This window comes from Aythya marila (assembly GCF_965140915.1).
Source record: "Aythya marila genome assembly, chromosome: 30".
In the NCBI taxonomy this organism is placed as follows: domain Eukaryota; kingdom Metazoa; phylum Chordata; class Aves; order Anseriformes; family Anatidae; genus Aythya; species Aythya marila.
This window is the reverse complement of record NC_139071.1, coordinates 922,170-942,405: the sequence shown is the minus strand read 5'-3', so window position 1 is coordinate 942,405 and position 20,236 is coordinate 922,170. Positions and strand designations below refer to the sequence as shown.

General features: G+C 70.3%; 4 protein-coding genes across 4 annotated transcripts; 3 read left to right on the top strand and 1 right to left on the bottom strand.

Moving 5' to 3' along the window:
• Nucleotides 1-397: 397 nt before the first annotated feature.
• PMEL (premelanosome protein) lies at nt 398-4,647 on the bottom strand (the record flags this gene model as incomplete). The annotated part of the gene is given in 11 exon segments (XM_082781319.1): nt 398-557; nt 968-1,055; nt 1,143-1,345; nt 1,829-1,922; nt 1,992-2,344; nt 2,346-3,114; nt 3,192-3,353; nt 3,443-3,583; nt 3,670-3,816; nt 3,891-4,019; nt 4,584-4,647. Coding segments are annotated over 11 exon segments (2,310 nt in total).
• A 1,172-nt stretch (nt 4,648-5,819) lies between these two features.
• CDK2 (cyclin dependent kinase 2) lies at nt 5,820-10,035 on the top strand. The gene is given in 8 exon segments (XM_082781336.1): nt 5,820-6,033; nt 6,036-6,054; nt 6,141-6,218; nt 6,979-7,096; nt 7,180-7,350; nt 7,439-7,540; nt 8,972-9,175; nt 9,492-10,035. Coding segments are annotated over 8 exon segments (891 nt in total). The 5' UTR covers nt 5,820-5,939; the 3' UTR covers nt 9,597-10,035.
• A 1,873-nt stretch (nt 10,036-11,908) lies between these two features.
• Nucleotides 11,909-16,244, top strand: RAB5B (RAB5B, member RAS oncogene family). The gene is given in 7 exon segments (XM_082781355.1): nt 11,909-11,975; nt 13,355-13,690; nt 14,239-14,258; nt 14,260-14,391; nt 14,527-14,649; nt 14,762-14,855; nt 15,075-16,244. Coding segments are annotated over 6 exon segments (648 nt in total). The 5' UTR covers nt 11,909-11,975; nt 13,355-13,527; the 3' UTR covers nt 15,191-16,244.
• Nucleotides 16,245-16,937: 693 nt separating this feature from the next.
• On the top strand, nt 16,938-19,591 carry SUOX (sulfite oxidase). The gene is given in 5 exon segments (XM_082781326.1): nt 16,938-17,023; nt 17,168-17,210; nt 17,310-17,469; nt 17,799-18,291; nt 18,294-19,591. Coding segments are annotated over 4 exon segments (1,611 nt in total). The 5' UTR covers nt 16,938-17,023; nt 17,168-17,178; the 3' UTR covers nt 19,220-19,591.
• Nucleotides 19,592-20,236: the final 645 nt, after the last annotated feature.

Below are 20,236 nucleotides of genomic sequence, written 5' to 3'. Positions count from 1 at the left end.
GGTGGGGGCAGCTGGACGGACCCCCCAGGGGCATTTGGAGGGGGGCTGCGCCATGCTCCCCCCCCAATATCCCTGTGTGCCGCCCCAGCTGGAGCCCCCCACCCTGCTGGGCTCCCCCCTGTGCCCTATTTATTACCCCCCCCCCCCGCATTTCAAGTGCCTCTTGCAGTAATAAAGCCGGCGGCCGGACGGGCGCTGGGCTGTGCCTCTCCTGGGGGGCTCAGCCCTGGCCCCCCCGCCCCCCCCCCCCCCCCATGCAACCAGACAAAGCAGGGGCAGAGCTGAGCCTTTATTCGTGGCACCCAAGGCACGAGGCCCCCCCCGCGTCCTGGGGGCTCGGGCCAGGCGGGGGGGGCGCAGTGCTGGTGATGGGGGTGGGGGGGGGTCCCCGCAGCCCCTACACGGTGTTGGCGCGGAGCAGGGGGCTGCTCTCGCCGCTGGGGGCCCCCCCGAAAACCTGGCGCAGCAGCAGGCGGAGGGTGGCACCGGGGGGCAGCCAGCCCCGGGGGTGGGGGGCCGGGGGGGCCGCGGCCAGCAGCGGGCTGTACTTCACTCGGCTGGGGGGCAGAGAGGGGGTTAGCTGGGGGGGGGGGGGCTGGGGCTGAGCCCCCCGTGTTGCGGTGTCCCCTCCCCATTTTGCAGTGTCCCCCTATATTGTGGTGCCCCCTCATATTGAGGTGGCCCCTCTCCATTTTGGAGTGCCCCCCCACGTTGTGGTGCCCCTCATTTTGCAGTGCACCCCCATGTTGCGGTGCCCCCTCCCAATTTTGCAGTGCCCCCCCATGTTGTGGTGCCCCCCATATTGCAGTGCCCCCTCCCCATATTGTGGTGCCCCTCCAATATTGCAGTGCCCCCCATGTTGCAGTGCCCCCCCCCCCATATTGCAGTGTCCCCCCATATTCCAGTGCCCTCTCCCCATTTTGCAGCCCCCCCCCACATTGCGGTGCCCCCCCCCAGCCACGCTCACCGGTAGGTGTATGCAGCAGTGCCCAGCGCAGCGGCGATCAGCACCAGCCCCACGGTGAGCGTGGTCCTGCCGGCGGCCGGGGCAGCTCCTGGGGGCAGAGGCAGCTGAGCACCCCGGACCCCCCCAACCCCACCGCCTCCCCCCTCCCCGGTCCCGGTCCTGGTCCCGTTCCCACCTCCGACGGCCACGCGGGTGCTGGCCACGGCCAGCCCGTTGCCGTTGGCCAGGGAGACGTTGAGGCAGTAGAGGCCGGACTGGTTGAAGTCCTGGCGCAGCACCAGCTGGCAGCCGGGCGCCGGCGCCACGGCCGAGCACGTCTGCGACTGCGCCGTCTGGCACTCGGCGTCCGCCACCACGGTGCACACCTCCTCGGGCAGGCTGATGGGGAGCGGGGAAGGGGTCGGTGGAGCCCTCCCCGGCACCCGGCACAGCCCCACGGTGTGGGTCCTGCACTGCCCCCCCTGCTCGTGCTCATCGGTCCCGTGCCAGCCCTGGGTGCTGCCTCCGAGCTGGCCCTAGCTCGCGGTTGTGGTCCCCACGCTGCCTCAACTCCGGGACATCGTGTCCGAGCCCCATGGCCTGGATGTGGTCCCCATGTGGTCCCCAGTTCCATACCAGTGTCCCCAGCCCATCCCCAGTTCCACACCAGGGTCCTCACCCTGTCCCCAGTTCCACACCAGGGTCCCCACCCCATTCCCAGCTCCAGACCAAGGTCCCCCCCATCCCCATCCTCTAACCTGGGTCCCGTTCATCCTCCCCGAGCCATCCCCAGCCCTGGCACCATCCCCACGCCATCCCCAGCTCCGGTGCGTTGTCCCCACGCCGTCCCCAGCTCCAGCCCCAGCCCCCAGCTGCCCTCACCTCCCCTCGCACGTCACCGTCAGCTCCACGCTGTTCCCGCTGCCCTCGGGCACCACGGGCACCACCTGCACGATGGCCACGCTCTCGACTCCCTCTGCAAGGGGACGCGGTGTCAGGGCAGGGTCGGCCCCTCCGGGTCCCCCCCCCGGTCCCTGGCACTCACGGACGATGTTGAGCTGGGCGGAGAAGGTGCCGTAGCGGTACAGGATGCAGCCCGTGGGCTCAGCCGCGGGCGCCTGGCGCTTCACCAGTGCCAGGGGCTCGCCGGGGGTGGCCGTGGCTCCATCCGTGGCTCCATCCGTGGCTCCTGCCGTGGCTCCTGCTGTGGCTCCTGCTGTGGCTCCCACTGTTGCTCCCACTGTGGCATCTTCTATGGATTCAGCTGTGCCGCCAGCTGTTGCTCCAGCTGTGGCTGCCACCACATCCCCAGCCATGTCCCCAGCTGTCACCGCGCCTGCAGGGGACCCCAGCAGAGAAACGGCTGGAGAAGGGCAGGAAGGGACCGAGCTGTCCCCTCACAGGACCCCCGAGACATGGCCCGGCCTCCCCTGCCCCACGGGTGCAGCACCCACCTGCAGCCACGGTTCCCCCCGCAGCCACGGTTCCCCCCGCAGCCGTGGGGGCCGCGGTGCCCAGCACGTCCCCAGCTGGGGACACGGAGGCGAGGAGCAGGGGCTCTGCAGCGGTGGCAGCAGGGTCCGTAACGGCTGCTGCGCCGGCCACCGCGGTGCTGAGCGCCAGGACAGGGACGGGCTCGGTAGCAGCAGGATCCGAAGGCGCAGCCACTGATGCCTCCACGGGTTCCACTAGCTCCCCAGAACCTGCGGGTGCTGAGGTGCCGGGTGCCGCAGCGGTTCCAGGCGCCACGGCGGTGCCGGATGCTGCAGCAGTGCCGGGTGCCGCGGCGGTGCCGGACCCCATAGCGGTGCCGGCGGTGGGACCTGCTGGCTGCGTGGCCGTGGGTCCCTCCGAGGGCGCCATCCCGGTGGTGGGGTCCACGACGGGGGGCACGGAGGTGCCGCAGGTGCTGAGCGGGATGGCCGCCTGCAGCACCAGGCGGGCGGTGAAGGACCCGGCCTCCAGGTAGGTGTGGGTGACGACGGCGCTGCGGGAGATGAGGGTGCCGCTCTGGTCCCCGAAATCCCAGGAGTAGGAGATGTCGGCGTCGCGCAGGTAGCGGCTGGGGTCGTGCAGCTGCACGCTGAAGGCCACGGGGTGGTTGCGCACAAAGCGCCCGTCGCCCACCGCCTCCATCTGCGACACGTCCACGGCCAAGGGCACCTGGTCTGGGGTCACGCAGGCGCCGTCAGCTCAGCCGGTGCCGCCGCGTCGCCGCCGTCCCCGCCACGTGCCCGGCACCTACCTGTGATGCTGAACTGGGTGCTGGCACGGCCGATGGGGATGAACTTCTGGCTGCCGCGGTAGTGGTACACGACCACCTCCATGGTGTAGGAGCCCAGGGCCACCCCGTCCGTCCCCACCGTCAGCTGCGACGTGGCGCCGTCCACCACCTGCCAGTAGCGCCCTGCGGGGACGGCAGGGCTCAGGCACCGGCCACGGGGACACCGCAGTGCCGGGGAGCGGGGACACGGTGCTGGGGAACAGGGGCCTCACCCCACGTCCACCACACGTAGACGAATTTTTCACGCTTGCCCCAGGCGCTGCGGGGAAAGGGCTGCCCGTCGGGGAAGACGCCGTCCGAGCCCTCGGCCAGCTGCTCCGGGAAGACGGGGTCACCCTGCGTGACGCGGCTGCCTGCGGGGACCAGATGCTGAGCGTGGCGCGGGGGCAACCGCGGCCCCCACCGGGGACGGGGTGGGGGGCGTCGGGCGGGTGCTGACCGTTGACGGTGCAGTTCTGGCTCCACACCACGCGGCCGTCGGGCAGCGCCATCTGCGTGCCGGGGAAGCGCAGGGCGATGGAGAAGGTGGCCTTGGCGCCCGCCATGGTAGGGGCGTCGTTGCTGATGTCGAAGGTGACGTCGCCGCCTGTCGGGCACGGGTTTTGGGGTGGCTCAGGGACTGTCGCCGCGGGCGGTGTCCCCGTGCCGCCCCGTACCCACCTCGCCAGCAGTCCCTCTGCCGCGCCGTCCCCTCCTGCCACGGCCGGTACAGCCCCGAGTTCCAGCTCCGGAACGCCGCCGGCCGCCCTCTCCACGTCTGGCTCCGGCCACGGCTCCGGCCACCGGCTCCTGCGGGGGGGAGAAGGGCCGAGGACGCGCGTGGCACCCCCGGGGCTCCTGGCAGGGCCCCCTTTCGGAGCCCCGGGGGGGACACATGATGGGCTCAGGCTGCGGCGCGGGGCAAAGCCATCACATGGCGCTGGGCGCTGCCCAAAGCCCCTTCATGTGACTCTCAGCTGAGCCAGCCGCAGCATGGGGCGAGCGCTCCCCCCGCGCCCCCCACGCGGGGGTGGGGAGCCCCCGGCCCCCATCTCAGCCCCGTCCGCTGCAGCGTGGGGACCCCACAGGGACGCACGAGGATGGGGACCCCCTGAGCAGCCCCTGTGCTGGGGGCTGCCCCCCACAGCAGGACGGGACCCCCGTGCTGGCAGAGGGGCACACCCAGTGCAGACCCCACCCTGGGGGGCCACAGGGGCTGATCCTGCTCCCTGCCTGCTCCAGCTGCAGCAGGCTCCCAGCACCATTCCCTCGCTGCTCGGGGGTCCCCAGGGTACCTCTCGCAGCCGGGACCACCCCACGGAGACCCCCGTTTCCATCGGGCCCCCGGCAGCCGCAGCCCCCGGCCCCACTTACGGTACTGTGCCGTGGCCAGGGCCAGGAGGGCCCCCAGCAGCGCGATGGCCCCGTGCACCCGCATGCTCCGGCCGCTCTCTTCTCGCCTCCTTGCGCTCAGGCTCCCGGGAGAGGCGAAGGCAGCGGCGGCGGGGGGATAAGAAGGGGTCTCCTTTGCATAGCCCCTCCCCGCGGGACGGCCCTGGCGGGGCTGCGGGTGGGCACGTGTGTGCACGTGTGTGCATGCGTGTGCACACGTGTGTCTATGCGGCCCCGCGCTTCCTCCCGGCCCGGTCACACGCTCCAGGACATGGCTCTGAACGGGCAGGCGGGGGCTTGGGGCAGGCTGGGACCCTCCTGGGGGGCTCGGGGCAGCTTCTCCCCTTGCCCCGTGGCTGCCGCTGCCCCAGGCTCGTGGCACTGTGGTGCCTGGGCCGGGTGCTGGGTGCAGCCGGGAGCTGGGATGTGGCCCCCAAGCCCCCCACGGGATGGGGCGCACCCACACGGGCCCCCCGTCTGCTTTGGGGTCATCGCAGGTCTGTCCCCAGCACAGCCCGGGGCAGGACCTCGGGGTCCTGACAGTGCCCTGGGGTGGTGGTGGGGGGGAAATGGGACCACATGTGTGGGGCCGTGTCCATGGGGCCATGTCCGTGGGGCCGTGGGTGTGACGCGGTGTCTGTGGGACTGTTTGTATGTGGTCTGTGTGTGACACGGTGTCCGGGGGACCCTGTACGTGACCCCGTGCCCATGGGGTCGTGTCCGTGGGGTGGTGCATGTGATAACACACCCATGGGCCCACGCCGTGGGGGCTGTGTGTGTGACCCCGTGCCCACGGGATGTGTCCGTGGGACCACACGTGTGACACGCTGTCTGTGGGGCTGTGTCCGTGGGGTCACGCGTGTGACGCTGTGACCGTGGGGTCATGTCTGTGACACCGTGTCCGTGGGGTCACGCGTGTGACGCCGTGTCCGTGGCATTGCGCCCACGGGGTCGTGGGGGTGACACCACGTCCGTGACACCGTGGCACCGTGCACACAGGACCGGGGGCGACCCCTGAGCCCCCCACCCAGCCGCGGTGCCGTGGGGGGGGGGAAGTGGGGGGACACACGCGGTGGGGCCCCACCCGCTCGTCTCCTCCCGCTGTGCAGCGCCCCCCCGCGGCCGGCTCTTGCCCCTTTAAGGCATCTCCCGCGCCGCCCGCCCGCTCGGCCAATGGGGCGGTGCGGGGGGCGTGGCCGCGGAAGGCGGGAAGTGGCGGGGGCGGGGCCGGCCGCGTTGTGGCGCGCCGCGGGCGAGCGGCGGCCGCGATCGTTTTGCGCCCGGCCCGGGACCCCCCGGGAACCCCCCCCCGGGACCGGGCCCCCCCGGGGCTGCCCCATGGAGAACTTCCAGAAGGTGGAGAAGATCGGGGAGGGCACCTACGGCGTCGTCTACAAGGCCCGGAACAAGGTCACGGGGGAGGTGGTGGCGCTGAAAAGATCCGCCTGGACACGTGAGGGCACCGGGGGGGGGGTTACCGGCACCTGGGGGGGGGGTTACCGGCACCTGGGGGGGGGCTCAGCTCGGTTGCCCCCGCAGGGAAACCGAGGGTGTCCCCAGCACGGCCATCCGGGAGATCTCGCTGCTGAAGGAGCTGAAGCACCCCAACATCGTCAAGTCAGAGGGGGGGGCGCTAAGGGGGGGGGGGGGGGAACGGAGATGGGGGGGGGTCCCTGGGGGGAGGGAGGGACCGGGGAGGGGGTGGGGGAGGTGGAGGAAGCGGGGGGGGGGGAGAGCCGGGGGGGAGGGGACACCGGGGACACCGGGGGGGCGGTGTTGGGAGGGGGGATGCAGGGGAGGGGGTGGGATTTTGGGGGGGGCGCCGAGGGGGTGGGATGTGGAGTTGGGGAGGGGGCACCAATGGGTCCTTGGCTGGGGGGGGGGCTGGGATCTGGGGGGGACAGTGCTGGAGGGTGGGGGGGTGTGGAGGCTGGGGGGATCAATACTGGGGGACTGGGGGGGCAGTAGGGGGGTCTGGGGGCTGCGGGGGGGCAGTGGGGGGGGTCTGGGGGGGTGGGGGGGCAGTGGAGGGGATCTGGGGGCTTGGGGGGGCAGTGGGGGGGTGTCTGGAGGCTGGGGGGATCAATACTGGGGGGCTGGGGGGGCAGTAGGGGGGGCTGGGGGCTTGGGGGGGGCAGTGGGGGGGGTCTGGGGGCTGCGGGGGGGCAGTGGGGGGGGGTGTGGGGTCTTCGGGGGGCTCTACTGGGGATCTGGGGGGGGACAGTAGTGGGGGGGGGCTGGGATTTGGCAGTGGGGCAGTACCAGGGGCTGCAGGCTGTATGGGGGCAGTGCTGGGGGGGAGGGGAGCAGTACCAGGGGCTGGGTCAGGGGGGTGGCGGTGCCAGCCCAGGCCCCCCCACACACACCCCCCTCCCAGGCTGCTGGACGTGATCCACACGGAGAACAAGCTGTACCTGGTCTTCGAGTTCCTGCACCAGGACCTGAAGAAATTCATGGACGACTCCTCCCTCGGCATCGCCCTGCCTCTCATCAAGGTGCGCGGGGGGCTTTTTGGGGGGGGGAATGGGACACGGTTAGGGGCAGGGGGAGGCGCTGACCCCCCCCCACCACCCCGCAGAGCTACCTGTTCCAGCTGCTGCAGGGCCTGGCCTTCTGCCACGCGCACCGCGTGCTGCACCGCGACCTCAAGCCCCAGAACCTGCTCATCAACGCCGACGGCGCCATCAAGCTGGCCGATTTCGGGCTGGCCCGAGCCTTCGGGGTGCCCCTGCGCACCTACACGCACGAGGTGGGCACGGGGAAAAAGGGGGGGACAAGAAGGGGGTGGCCCCGTGCCCACCGTGCGCGCCCCCCCCTTCCTGTGTCCCCCGCCCCAGGTGGTGACGCTGTGGTACCGGCCCCCCGAAATCCTGCTGGGCTGCAAGTATTACTCCACCGCCGTGGATATCTGGAGCCTGGGCTGCATCTTCGCTGAGATGGTGAGGGGGGGTCCTGGGGGGGGCATGGTTGAAGGGGAGCAAAGTCACAACCCCCCTGTGGCGGCAGCTGCCACCCATGGGTGTCCTCGTGTTGAGGTCGTGTCCTGGTGGCACCTCGGGGACGCCCTGGGATGTGCACTGGGGACACCAAGGTTGGGGGGATTGTGGTGGCACCCTGGGGACACTGAGGACTTGTCTTGGGGACACTGGGAATGTGCCCTGGGGACAGCAAGGGGGCTGTGGTGGCACCCTGGGGACACCAAGGGGGCAACGTGGTGGCACCCTAGGGACACCCCGGGCACCGGTGGCACCCTGGGGACACCATGCTCTGGTTTGGGGACACCCTGCAGACAAACCAGGGTGTGCTTTGGGGACACTGTGGGCCCTGTGGTGGCACCCTTGGGACACCCTGGGGATACCAGGACCTACCCGAGGGACACCACAGGGACACCCAGGACCTAATCCAGGGTCCCCTGGGACCTACCCCAGGACGTGCCCAAGGGACACCCCAGGGACCCCCAGAACCTACCCCAAGGACACCCCAGGGACCCCCCAGGACACACCCCAGGGACCCCCAGGACCTACCCCATCCCCCCCATCCCCCTGTCCCACCCCCTTTACCCCCCCCATCCCACCCCTGACATTTCCCCACGCGGGGCCGGCACCCGCCGCAGGCAGCGGGGCACAAAGGGGGCTGTGTGGACACCGGGATGGGGGGGGGGGGGCACGCGAACAACCGGCATCATGTGAATGAACCCCCAACCCCCGCCCCGCATCACGGGGCCGGTCACGAGCGGGGCGCGGGGCCATTTGATCCCTGCCCCGCGGGGTCCCCTCACCCTAACCCCAACCCCTGCCCGGCGCCGAGCGCTCCCCCGTTGACCCCCAACCCCCCCCAATCCCCCCCGTTGACCCTCAACCCCCCCCAATTCCCCCCGTTGACCCCCCAAACAACCCCAATCCCCCCTGTTGACCCCCAAAACCTCCCGAATCCCCCCCATTGACCCCGAATCCCCCCCGTTGACCCCCAACCCCCCCCTAATTCCCCCTGTTGACCCCCAAACCCCCCCCAATCACCCCGGTTGACCCCCAGTCCCCCCCGTTGACCCCAAACCCCCTCCAATCCCCCTCGTTGACCCCCAAACCCCCTCCAATCCCCCTCGTTGACCCCCAAAACTCCTCCAATCCCCCTCTTGACCCCCAACCCCCCCAATCCCCCCCGTTGACCCCCAACCCCCCCCAATCCCTCCTGTTGACCCCCAAACCCCCCTCCAATCCCCCTCATTGACCCCCAAACCCCTCCCCAATCCCCCCTGTTGACCCCCAATTCCCCCCATTGACCCCCCAACCGCCCCCAATCCCCCCCATTGACCCCTAAACCCCCCCCAGTTCCCCCCACTGACCCCCAAACCCCCCTTCAATCCCCCAAAGGTGATGCGGCGGGCGCTGTTCCCGGGGGACTCGGAGATCGATCAGCTCTTCCGCATCTTCCGCACGCTGGGCACCCCGGACGAGGCCGCCTGGCCCGGCGTCACCGCGCTGCCCGACTACAAACCCACCTTCCCCCGCTGGGCGCGCCAGGACCTGGGCAAGTTGGTGCCGCCGCTGGACGAGGACGGCCACAAACTGCTGGCGGTGAGCCCCCAGCCCCCGGGGGGGGCACCTGGAAAAGCTCCGACCCCCCCTCAATTCACCCCCATCCCATTTTTTTAATTTTTTAATTTTATTTATTTATTTTTTAATTTTTATTTTATTTTAATTTTTTTATTTAAAATTTTTTAAATTTTTTTAAATTTTTATTTTTTAATTTTTTATTTTTTATTTTTCTACTTTTTATTTTTATTTTTATTTTTATTTTTATTTTTATTTTTATTATTTTATTATTTTTATTTTTTTATATTTTATTTTATTATTTATTTTATTTATTTTTTTTATTTTTCGCCCCCCCCAGCAAATGCTGCACTACGACCCCAACAAGCGCATCTCGGCCAAGGCGGCGCTGCGCCACCCCTTCTTCCACGACGTCACCAAGGTGGTCCCCAACCTGCGGCTGTGAGCCTGGGGGGGGGGCTGGCCCCGTGTGTCCCCCCCCCCCACCCCACAAGAACCCAGTGAGGAGCCCTCGGCCCCCACGTGCGGAGGTGCCGGTGCCGGGACCCCCCCTACACGCTCTGGGACCCCCCCACACACTCTGGGACCCCCCCCCAGCTCCCTGCTGGCCCCCCAAGGACTGCTCGGGGCAGAGCCCCCCCCCCCTCAAGGACGCAGCCCCCCCGGAGAGGAGCCGCCCCCCCCAGTGGCCCCCTCCTCACCCAGGCTCTCGGCACTTACGGCCCTGCTGGGGGGGCCCAGCGCCTTCACCCCCCCCTCCTCTTCCTCTCCTGTTCCCGCAGCGCGGTTTTGGGGGGGGGGAGCCCCCTGCGTTGTGTGCCCCCCCCCCCCTTTTTGTCGTGCCGCGGGGTTTCCTCACTGCCTTTTGTACCCGATAAAGCTCCGCGTGCAGCGCTGCCGCCTCTGCTCGGGGGGGGGGACACGGACATTGGGGGGGGTCTGCGCCTTCCCCCCCTGCTGTGGGGGACCCCCCGGAGTTTGGGGCCCCCCCAACCCCCCTGTGTGTGCCCAGCCCCCCTGTGTGTCTATAGGGCCGCTGTGTGGCCACCCCATATGAGCCCCACCCGCGTCCCCCCCTCCCCACAGGGCCCTACAGGCCCATATGTGCCCCCCAGACCCCACAGGTCCTGTCTGTGCTCCTGAGTCCCTTTAAGGGCTTTGTCACCCCCCCCAGTTCCATACGTGTCCTGCAGGTCCCTATAGGGCCTACACATTCCCTGCAGTCACTATAGGGCCCATACGTGCCCCCGCCCCGGTCTATAGGGCTTGTATGTTCCCCATGGTCCCTGTAGGGCCCTTATGTGCACCCAGGTCCCTGTAGGGTCCATCCACGTTCTCTGCAGTCCCTGTAGGGTCCATATGTGCATTCATAGGGACCACACTCCCCCCAGAATCCCTAGAGGGCCCATACATGACACTCAGTCCCTATAGGTTCCATATGTTCACCATAGTCCCTATAGGACTTATATGTGCCCTGCAGTCTCCATAGGTTCCACATGTCCCCCAAGTCATTATAGGGCCCATACACATCCCCAGGTCCCTATAGGGCTCATACATCCTCTCAGGTAGGTCCATACAGTGGCCCATACTAGTCCCTATAGGGCCCCTATGTGACCCCAAGGTCCTTAGGGGGGTCTATACACATTCCCAGGTCCCTACAGAGCCCATATGTTCCCTCAGGTGGGTCCCTACAGGCCCCATATACAACTCCAAGGTCCCTATAGCGCTCATACGTCCCCTAAGGTAGGTCTCTATAGGATCCATACTGGTCTCTTTAGTTCCCATACACAGCCTCAGGTTCCTATAGGGCTCATAAGTCCTCTCAGGTAGGTCCATACAGGGCCCATAACAGTCCCTATAGCGACCATATGCAACACCAATGTCCATATAGAGCCCATACACGTCCCAGGTCCCTATAGGGCCTGTATGTCCCCCAAGGTGGGTCCCTACAGGGTCTATAGTGGTTTATAGGGCCCACACATCCACCCAGGTAGGTCCATACAGGGCCCATACTTGTGCCTATAGGCCCCATACACGACCCTAGGTCTCCACAGGGCCCATACACGCCCCCAGCTCCCTATAGGGCTCATACGTCCTCTCAGGTAGGTCCATACAGGGCCCATGATGGTCCCTATAGAGACCATACGCAACACTAAGGTCCGTATAGGGCCCCAGATCCCTATAAGGTCCATATATCCTCCGTGGTTAGTCCTTACAGAGTCCATACTGATCCCTATAGATGACCCCGGTCCCTATAGGGCCCATACACATCCCCAGGTCCCTATAGGGCCCGTATATCCCCCTAGGTGGGTCCCTACAGAGTCCATACTGGTCCCTATAGGTCACCCTGGTCCCTATAGGGCCCATACACACCCCCGGGTCCCTATAGGGCCCATACGCCCCACAAGGCAGGTCCATACAGGGCCCATACCAGTCCCTATAGGGCCCATTTGTGACCCCAGGTCCCCATAGGGCCCATACACGCCCCCAGGGCCCTACAGGGCCCCTATATCCCCCCGCTGTGTCCCTATAACGCCCACCCCGCCCCTATAGGGCCCCCACGACCCCCGGGGGGGGGTCCCCGAAGGCCCCCACGTGACCCCCGGTCCCCGCAGGTCCCCATTGGCTGCGCTGCGCTGGGCGGGGCCGCTGACGCTCCATCCTCAGCCCCGATTGGGCGAGCCGGGAGGAAGAGGCGGGTCCACCGCCCCGCCGCGCGGCGCTGATTGGCCGAGCCGGGCCGCGGTCCCGCCCCGGGCGGGGAGGGCGGGGCCCAGGCGCTGTTTGTGTGCTCGGGCCGCGACGGGAGCCGGGGCCGCCGCAGGTACCGGGGGGGGGGGGGAGGGGCTGGGCCGGGGCCGTGACCGGAACCGGAACCGGAACCGGAGAACCGGAACCGGAGAACCGGGGCCTGGCGCTGTCTCCGGGCCCGTTCCGGTGAGGCCGCGGCCGCCGCCGGGCCGGGGCGGGGACCCCCGGGGCCCTCCCGGTGCCGCCGCTCCCTGCCCGGCCCCGGGGGCTCCGTGTCCCGGCGGTACCGGGGAGGTACCGGGGAGGGGGGTGCGGAGCGCGGCCGGTCCCCAGCGCGTCCCCCCTGAGTCACCGGGGCCGGTACCGGGGGGGCCGCCCCGGGAGGGCTCCGGTGGGGGCGGGCGGGGGGCGCTGCCCCGGTTCGGCGCTCGGTACCGGGGGCTCCGTGCGGCCCCCGGGCTGCTGGGGGTGTCCCGGGACCCCTCCCGGTCCTCCTCCGCCATGGGAGCGGTGCTCCCGGTGCCCCCGGTGCGCGGCCGGGGGTTCCCGGCGGTAACCGGGCCCGGTGTACCGGGGGGGGACGAGCCGTGCTCCCCGCTCCTCCCCCCGAGCCTCCGCCGGGCCCGCGGTTGGGCCACAGCGGGGCCGGGTGGCACCGGAAAGCCGTTACCCCGCGGGGCTGGCGCAACCCCGGGGCCCGCCGGGGGCTCCCGGTTCCCCGCCGGTGGAGCCCGGCCCCGGGAGGTGCCCGTGGGTGCCCCCGGTGGGCCCCGGGGCATCGCCGGTACCGGGAGCCAGGGGGGTGCTGAGCCCCGGGGGGGTGCTGGGGGTGGGAGGGGGCACTCTGCACCCCACCAGCACCGGGGGGGAACGGGAACCGGGGGGGAGTTGGCACCCGGTGGTGTCCCCGGTGTTGGCTCTGCGCTGTCCCCGTCCTGCCGCCGGTTTGTAAATGCCTACCGGGGAACCGGAGAGCCCCGGGAGGGGATGGGATTGAGGGGGGGGGAGATTGGCCCTAAAGAAACCCCAAAACTGGCTCAGCCAGGCCCCTGAGCTGCGGGGCTCCCCCATGCAGTGACCCCTCGGTGTGTGCCGGGGACCCGCCAGCACTGGAGGGAGGAAACGGGGAGAAAACGGGAGGGAAAAATTTAAAAAAAATAATAAAAATCAAACCCAAAGCGGGCTGAGGAACTCGGAGGCCGGGCCGGGAGTTTGTGCAGCCCCTCCTCGGGGCGGGCAGGGAGGGAAGCAGCTGAGGAATCTGCGCTGCGGCCGGGGGGGAGCAGCCCGGCCTCCGGGAGCCGGGGTGGGGGGGAAGCTCCTGGGACCCCCCCCCCCCCGGTGCCGGGATCACCCGCGAGGAGCCCGCGTTGGCTGCGGGAGCTGCTCCCCGTGGGGTGCGGGGTGTTTGCACCGTGCTGACGGCTCTGCTCTGCTCTGCTCCCCTCGCAGCACTGCCCAGCGGATCCCAGCCCAGCGGATCCCAGCCCAGCGGATCCCAGCCCAGCGGATCCCAGCCCAGCGGATCCCAGCCCAGCTCCCCGCTCCGTGCCGCGGCATCGCTGCCTTCCCCCCTTCCCAGGGCGCGCGGCGGCAGCAGCAGCAGCAGCAGCAGCAGCCCGGCCATGACCAGCAGAGGAGCCGCCAGGCCGAATGGGCAGGCCCAAGCTAGCAAAATCTGTCAGTTCAAGCTGGTGCTGCTGGGCGAGTCGGCGGTGGGGAAATCCAGCCTGGTGCTGCGCTTCGTCAAGGGGCAGTTCCACGAGTACCAGGAGAGCACCATCGGGGGTGAGTCGGCCGCAGCACCCGCCTGCGGGGCACGACGGCACCTGGGAGCCACGCACCGGGGACTCCGAGCTCCTGGAGCCGCTGTCTGTGTGCGTTTTGCCTCGCACTGGTTTTATTTCCTTCCCACACGAGCCAGTGTCGGGCTCTGAGCTCGTGCTGGCGGCTGCAATCTGTGGATGAGCTGTGTGAGCGCTTTTGGGGAGAGCCCCCCGCAGCCTCCTGGTGGGGCCAGGCTCTCAGCGCAGTCCCCGTGCCTCGGCTGTGGTCTCGCAGGGGTAATTCCGTGGGGCACAACGCAGCGCCTGGCAGGAGTCCTGCTCATCCCCCAAAAAGCCCCACCGCTCGTGTGGAGCAGCTCCGTACGCTCCTGGCAGTGTCTGAGGGGCTGTGGGCTCCCCACACACCCAGCTCCACATCCCCCAAGGTCTGGGTGGGGGCAGGCAGGGCACTGGGGGTCTGCATCCCTCCCCCGGGGCCGTTTGGGGGCAGGCAGGGTGCTGGGGGGCGGCCGTTTGAAGCTAATTCTCTTCTCCCCTGCCTCCCCGCAGCGGCGTTTCTCACACAATCCCGTCTGCCTGGACGACACAACGGTGAAGTTTGAGATCTGGGACACAGCCGGCCAGGAGCGGTACCACAGCCTGGCCCCCATGTACTACCGGGGGGCGCAGGCGGCCATCGTGGTCTACGATATCACCAACCAGGTGAGCGCCCCGGGGCAGCGCCGCAGGCTGGGGGGGGGGCCCCAGTGCCTCACCGAGGGGTCCCGGTGCCTGGTGGGGGGTCCTGGTGAGGTGCTGCCGCCAGACTCAGCCTCGAGCCCCCGCCTCTGCTCGCAGGAAACGTTTGCACGGGCGAAGACATGGGTGAAGGAGCTGCAGAGACAAGCCAGCCCCAGCATCGTCATCGCCCTGGCCGGCAACAAAGCCGACCTGGCCAGCAAGCGCATGGTGGAGTACGAGGTGAGCGCCGCGCCCGGGCTCTTTGGGGTCGGGGACGGGGTTGGGGTCAGGGATGGGGCCGGTCCTGCCCGTGGCCGCTGACCCCTCAGCCGGGTGCCGGTGTCTGTTCCAGGAGGCGCAGGCCTACGCAGATGACAACAGCCTGCTGTTCATGGAGACGTCGGCCAAGACGGCGATGAACGTCAACGACCTCTTCCTGGCCATCGGTGAGGCTGGGGGGGCTGCAGGGGGGGCCCAGCTGGGCTGCGTGGGGCAGAGCTCCTGGGGGTCCTGCCCCACGGCGGCTCCGTGGCAGGGGGGAGCTCAGGGGGGCCTTTTCCTCCCTGGGAAGCGTGAGGACAGCCGGGATCTGCCCGTGTGGGTGCATCCCCGCGGTGCTGAGCACCTCCTGACGCCCCCCCTGCCTGTCTGCCTCCCCCCCCCAGCCAAGAAGCTGCCAAAGAGCGAGCCCCAGAGCACGAGCGGCGCGGCGGGGAGGAGCAGAGGCGTGGACCTTCACGAGCAGAGCCAGCAGAACAAGAGCCAGTGCTGTAGCAACTGAAGGGCGGCCGGCGGCAGCGCGGGCGAGGAAGAGCGAAGCCGTTAACGTGTCCCCCCCCCCCTCCACCCCAGTCCTCCACACCCCCTCCGTACCGGCACACTGAGACCCGTCGGCAGCAGCCTCTCCCCCCCCCCCCACCCCGAGCTCCGTCTAACTGCACTTTTTAACGCTTCAGAGCCGCCGCCGCAGCCCCCGTTACCACCCGATGGCCTGGAACCAGCCGGGGACTTAACTTCCAGAACCGAACTCTCCTTCACTTTGTATCATAGGTGCAGAGAGCGACCTGACTCCCCTCCCGCCCCCCAACCCTGCGCCCCCCCCCCCCCACCTCCCCTTTTGCTTTGGGAAATCCTGCTCGGTCCCTCGGGGACGCCAGGAGGCGGCCGCGGCGCCCTCAGACGTCGGCTTTGTGGTGAGGGGGGGTCCGGAGCAGCCCCCCGCGGAGCGGCGTTCCCGAGGGGGCTGCCGTGGGGTTATTTTTATTTTCTTTTTATTTTTTTTTCCCCCTCTCTTCCCTCCTTTTTCTTCTGTTTCGCTGCTCGTGGGTGGGGGGATGAGGGGGGGGAGCTGCAGTGTCCTTACCTTCTTCCTCGGTGGCCTTTCTTTGCTGGAGGATCGGAAGTGCCTGGGAACCTGTCACAGGGGGAGGGGGGACGCAGGGGAGCCCGCGGGGACCCCGAGCTCGCCCCCCCCGCACCCCCCGGTGGAGCCGTGCCCGTCCCCGCCACCCCCTCGGCGTCCCCCCGGTGATCCCAGCACGGTTGGGGGGTTTGGCACCCCCGCGCTTTGCCCGTCCCCACCCGGTTGGCACGGCCTCCCCCCCCCCCCCCCCCCCACTGGGGGCACCGGGTGCTCCTCGGTTCCTTTCCTCCCGTTCCCCGGGGATTTTTCCCGGTGGGGGGGGGGGTGACCCCGTGGCCGCCCCCGGTTGCGTGCGGCACCCTTGGGCTGGGGCCAGGTGCCCGCGGCCCCGTGGCCGTTGCCCTTTGCCTTGGCTCCCAGCCCAAAGCTGGCAGCGGGGGCACCCGGGGCTTGGGGGGGGGCATCCCCCAGACCCCCCCAGCACCCCCCCGGGACCCCCACCCCCTCTCACCCCCTGCACCCCCTTGTCCACCTCCCCCCCTCGGCACCCCCAGGCTCCCTCCCCCGGGCTGGCAGTGGGGTGCCGGGGATCCCCGGGGCTGCCTCCAGCCCCCGGAGCCCCCCCCCCACCAACCGGGCGCCCCAGCCCCCCCCCCGGGGGTCGCTGCAGCTCCCCAGGGCCTCCCTCTCCTCCCCCCCCCCCTTCCCCTTTTTTCTCCTCGCGTCTCCGGTTCGGTTCCTGCCGTGCCCCGGGAGGGGGGTGGGGGTGGGGGGGGGTAGCGCCGCCCCGGTGGCACCTCCCGAGCGCGGTCCCGGCCGCGGCTGCTGGCTTCGCGGTGTATTTAATGTAAGTAAAGGACAAAACCCACAAAAAAAAAAATCAAAAAACAAAAAACAACAAAAAAGGAAGAAAACCACCCAAAACGCTCCGTCTGCTGCCTGGGGGGGGGCGGGGCGGGGCGGGGGTGGGGCAGGGGAGGGGAGGAGGAGGGGGAGGGCGGCGGGGCCCCGGTACCGGAGCTGTTGGAACCGCGCCCGGCTCCGCATCCGGCAGCGCCCCGATAGCGCTTATCGGGGGCACCGGGAGGCGCCGCGCCCCGCCCCGCCCCGCCCGCTGCCGCGGCCCCTTTAAGGCGCGGCCCCCCCCCTCGCTGTTTGAGGGGGAAAGGGGCGTGGCCGGGGGGCGAGGCCCCGCCCCTCGCCCCTCTCTTAAAGCCGCAGAGCGCCCCGAGAGCCCCGGTGACGACGCAGGTGCGGGGAGGGGGGGAGGAACCGGTACCGGGAGTAGGGGGAGGGTGGGAGGGGGTGTGGGGGGGTCGCCCGCACGGTCCCGGCCCCCGGGGGGCTCCCGGTGGCCGCGGGAGCCGCTCTCACGGCGCCGCTCTCCCCGCTCAGGTCCCGCCGCGATGCTGCTGCTCCGCGCCGTTACCGGGCGCAGGTAGGAACCGGGCTCGGGGGTCCCGGTGCCGCCCCCCCCACAACCTCCCGGGGGTCCCGGGTCGCCCTCAGCGCCGCTTTCCCCCCCCCCCCACCGCAGGCTCCCGCTGCCGCTGCCCCGCCGCGGCTGGTCCCGGACGGGCGCCGCCCGCTTCGCCGCCGGTAGCCCCCGGCCCGGGGGGCACCGGAGGGCGGCCCCGGTGCTGGCGGCGCTGCTGGGGCTCGGCGCCGTCCTGGCCTACGGAGACCGGAGGCGGAGGGTGAGGAACGGGGAGGGGGAGAACGGGACCGGGGAGGGACGGGAGGAGGAAGGGGGGGGGGGGGGAGGGAACCGGGCGCTCCTCGGTGCCTGGGCTGCCGGGACGGGGGGTGCCGGGGGGTCCCGGGGTGTCCCGGGGGTACCGGGATGTCCTGGGGGGACCGCGAGGTACCGGGATGTCCCAGGGGTACCGGGGGTACCGGGATGTCCCGGGGGGTCCCAGGGGTACCAGGGTGTCCCGGGGGGTACCGGGATGTCCCGGGGGTACCGGGGGGTCCTGGGGGTACCGGGGGGCGCCGAGCTCCCGCTGATGGAGCCGGGGTCCCCCAGACCGCCCAGGCTGCCCAAGCCCCCCGGTACCCCCGGTACACGCGGGAGGAGGTGGGGCGGCACCGCACGCCCCAGGACCGGGTCTGGGTGACCCACGGCACCGACGTGTTCGACGTCACCGACTTCGTGGAGCTGCACCCGGGGGGCGCCGACAAAATCCTGCTGGCGGCCGGCGGGGCCCTGGAGCCCTTCTGGGCCCTCTACGCCGTCCACAGCCAGCCCCACGTCCTGGAGCTGCTGCGCGAGTACAAGGTGGGCGAGCTCAGCCCCGAGGAGGCGCCGCCGGCCGCCGCCGCCACCGGAGACCCCTTCGCCGGGGACCCCCCCCGGCACCCCGGGCTGCGCGTCAACAGCCAGAAGCCGTTCAACGCCGAGCCGCCGGCGGAGCTGCTGGCCGAGCGCTTCCTGACGCCCAACGAGCTCTTCTTCACCCGCAACCACCTGCCGGTACCGGCGGTGGACCCGGGCTCCTACCGGCTGCGGGTGGAGGGGCCGGGGGCCGGGCGCTGTCGCTGTCGCTGCCGGAGCTGCGCAGCCGCTTCCCCAAGCACGAGGTGACGGCCACGCTGCAGTGCGCCGGGAACCGCCGGGCCGAGATGAGCCAGGTCCGCCCCGTCAAGGGGCTGCCGTGGGACATCGGGGCCATCAGCACGGCCCGCTGGGGGGGCGCGCGGCTGCGCGACGTCCTGCTGCACGCCGGCTTCGAGGAGGAGCGGGAGGGCGAGTGGCACGTCTGCTTCGAGGGGCTGGACGCCGACGCCGGGGGGGCCCCCTACGGCGCCTCCATCCCCTACGGCCGCGCCGTCAGCCCGGCCGCCGACGTGCTGCTGGCCTACGAGATGAACGGCGAGGAGCTGCCCCGCGACCACGGCTTCCCCGTGCGCGTGGTGGTGCCCGGCGTGGTGGGTGCCCGCAGCGTCAAGTGGCTGCGGCGGGTGGCCGTGAGCCCGGCCGAGAGCCCCAGCCACTGGCAGCAGAACGACTACAAGGGCTTCTCCCCCTGCGTGGACTGGGACACGGTGGACTACAAGACGGCGCCCGCCATCCAGGAGCTGCCGGTGCAGTCGGCCATCACCCACCCGCGCCCCGGGGCGGCGGTGCCGGCGGGGGAGCTGACGGTGAAGGGCTACGCCTGGAGCGGTGGCGGGCGGCCGGTGGTGCGGGTGGACGTCTCGCTGGACGGCGGGCGCACGTGGCGGGTGGCGCGGCTGGCGGGCGAGCGGCCCCCGCCGGAGCGAGCCTGGGCCTGGGTGCTGTGGGAGCTGCGGGCGCCGGTGGCGGCGGGCGCGGAGCTGGAGATCGTCTGCAAGGCGGTGGACGGCAGCTACAACGTGCAGCCCGACAGCGTGGCGCCCATCTGGAACCTGCGCGGGGTGCTCAGCAACGCCTGGCACCGCGTCCGCGTCTCCGTCCGCGACTGAGGGGGGCCCCGCCCCGCCGCTCGCCCTCCCGCCGGCCCCGCTCGCGTGCGCGGCCCCGCCGCCGGCGGCTCGAAGGTCGGCCCTTTACGGCCCCCGACGTGTGAAAGTGGCTCCATAAAGATTGCGCAGCTTTTATGGACTCGCTGCTGCTTCCCGGGGCACGGCCGGGGCACCGCTGCCGTAACGGGGCCGGGGATGGCCTCAGGGGACCCCGCAGAGCCCCCGTAGCCCCCAGCAGCCCCCCTGTAGCCCCAGCCCCCCGTTTCTCTGCCCAGATAGCCCAGGACCCCTGCCCCCCCCACACTGTCCCCTTGCCCCCCCCGGCCCTTTGGGACCCCAGGTCCTGCCAAGACCCCAGAGCCCCCCAAGGACCCCCCAGGCTCCCTGCCCCCCTCAAACTGCCTCTAAGCCCCCCCCGGGCTTCCCATGCTCAGGGGGGCTCCATGGAGCTCCCAGTCCCCATGGACCCCTCCCAGTCCCCGTGGACCCCCTCCAGTCCCTGTGGAGCCCCCCTCATCCCTCCCCCGGTCCCAGGGGTTCCTTCCTAGTCCTTGCAGATCGACCCCCCCCCCAAGTCCCTGTTAAGCCCCCCCGGTCCCAGTGGACCCCTTCTTGGTCCCCATGGACCCCCCCGGCCCCTGTGGAGTCCCCCCAGTCCCCATGGACCCCTCCCTTGCCCATGGACCCCCCCCCGGTCCCTGTGGACCCCCCCCCTCCGATCCCGGGGGCTCGTTCCCGGTCCCAGTGGACCCCTTCTCGGTCCTCATGGACCCCCCCCATTCCCCGTGGAGCCCCCCCAGTCCCCGTGGCCCCCCCCCAATCCCAGTGCCCCCCCTCCCCCCAGCCCCGGGGGCTCCTTCCCGGTCCCCGTAGCCCCCCCCCAGCCCCGTGAACCCCCCCCGGTCCCCATGGCCCCCCCATTCCCGGTGTCCTCCCCCTTTCCCCGCAGCTCCCGGGTGTTCCCTCAGCGTGCCCACCTCGGGCAGGGCGCGGGGGGGTCCCGGTAGCCCCGTTACC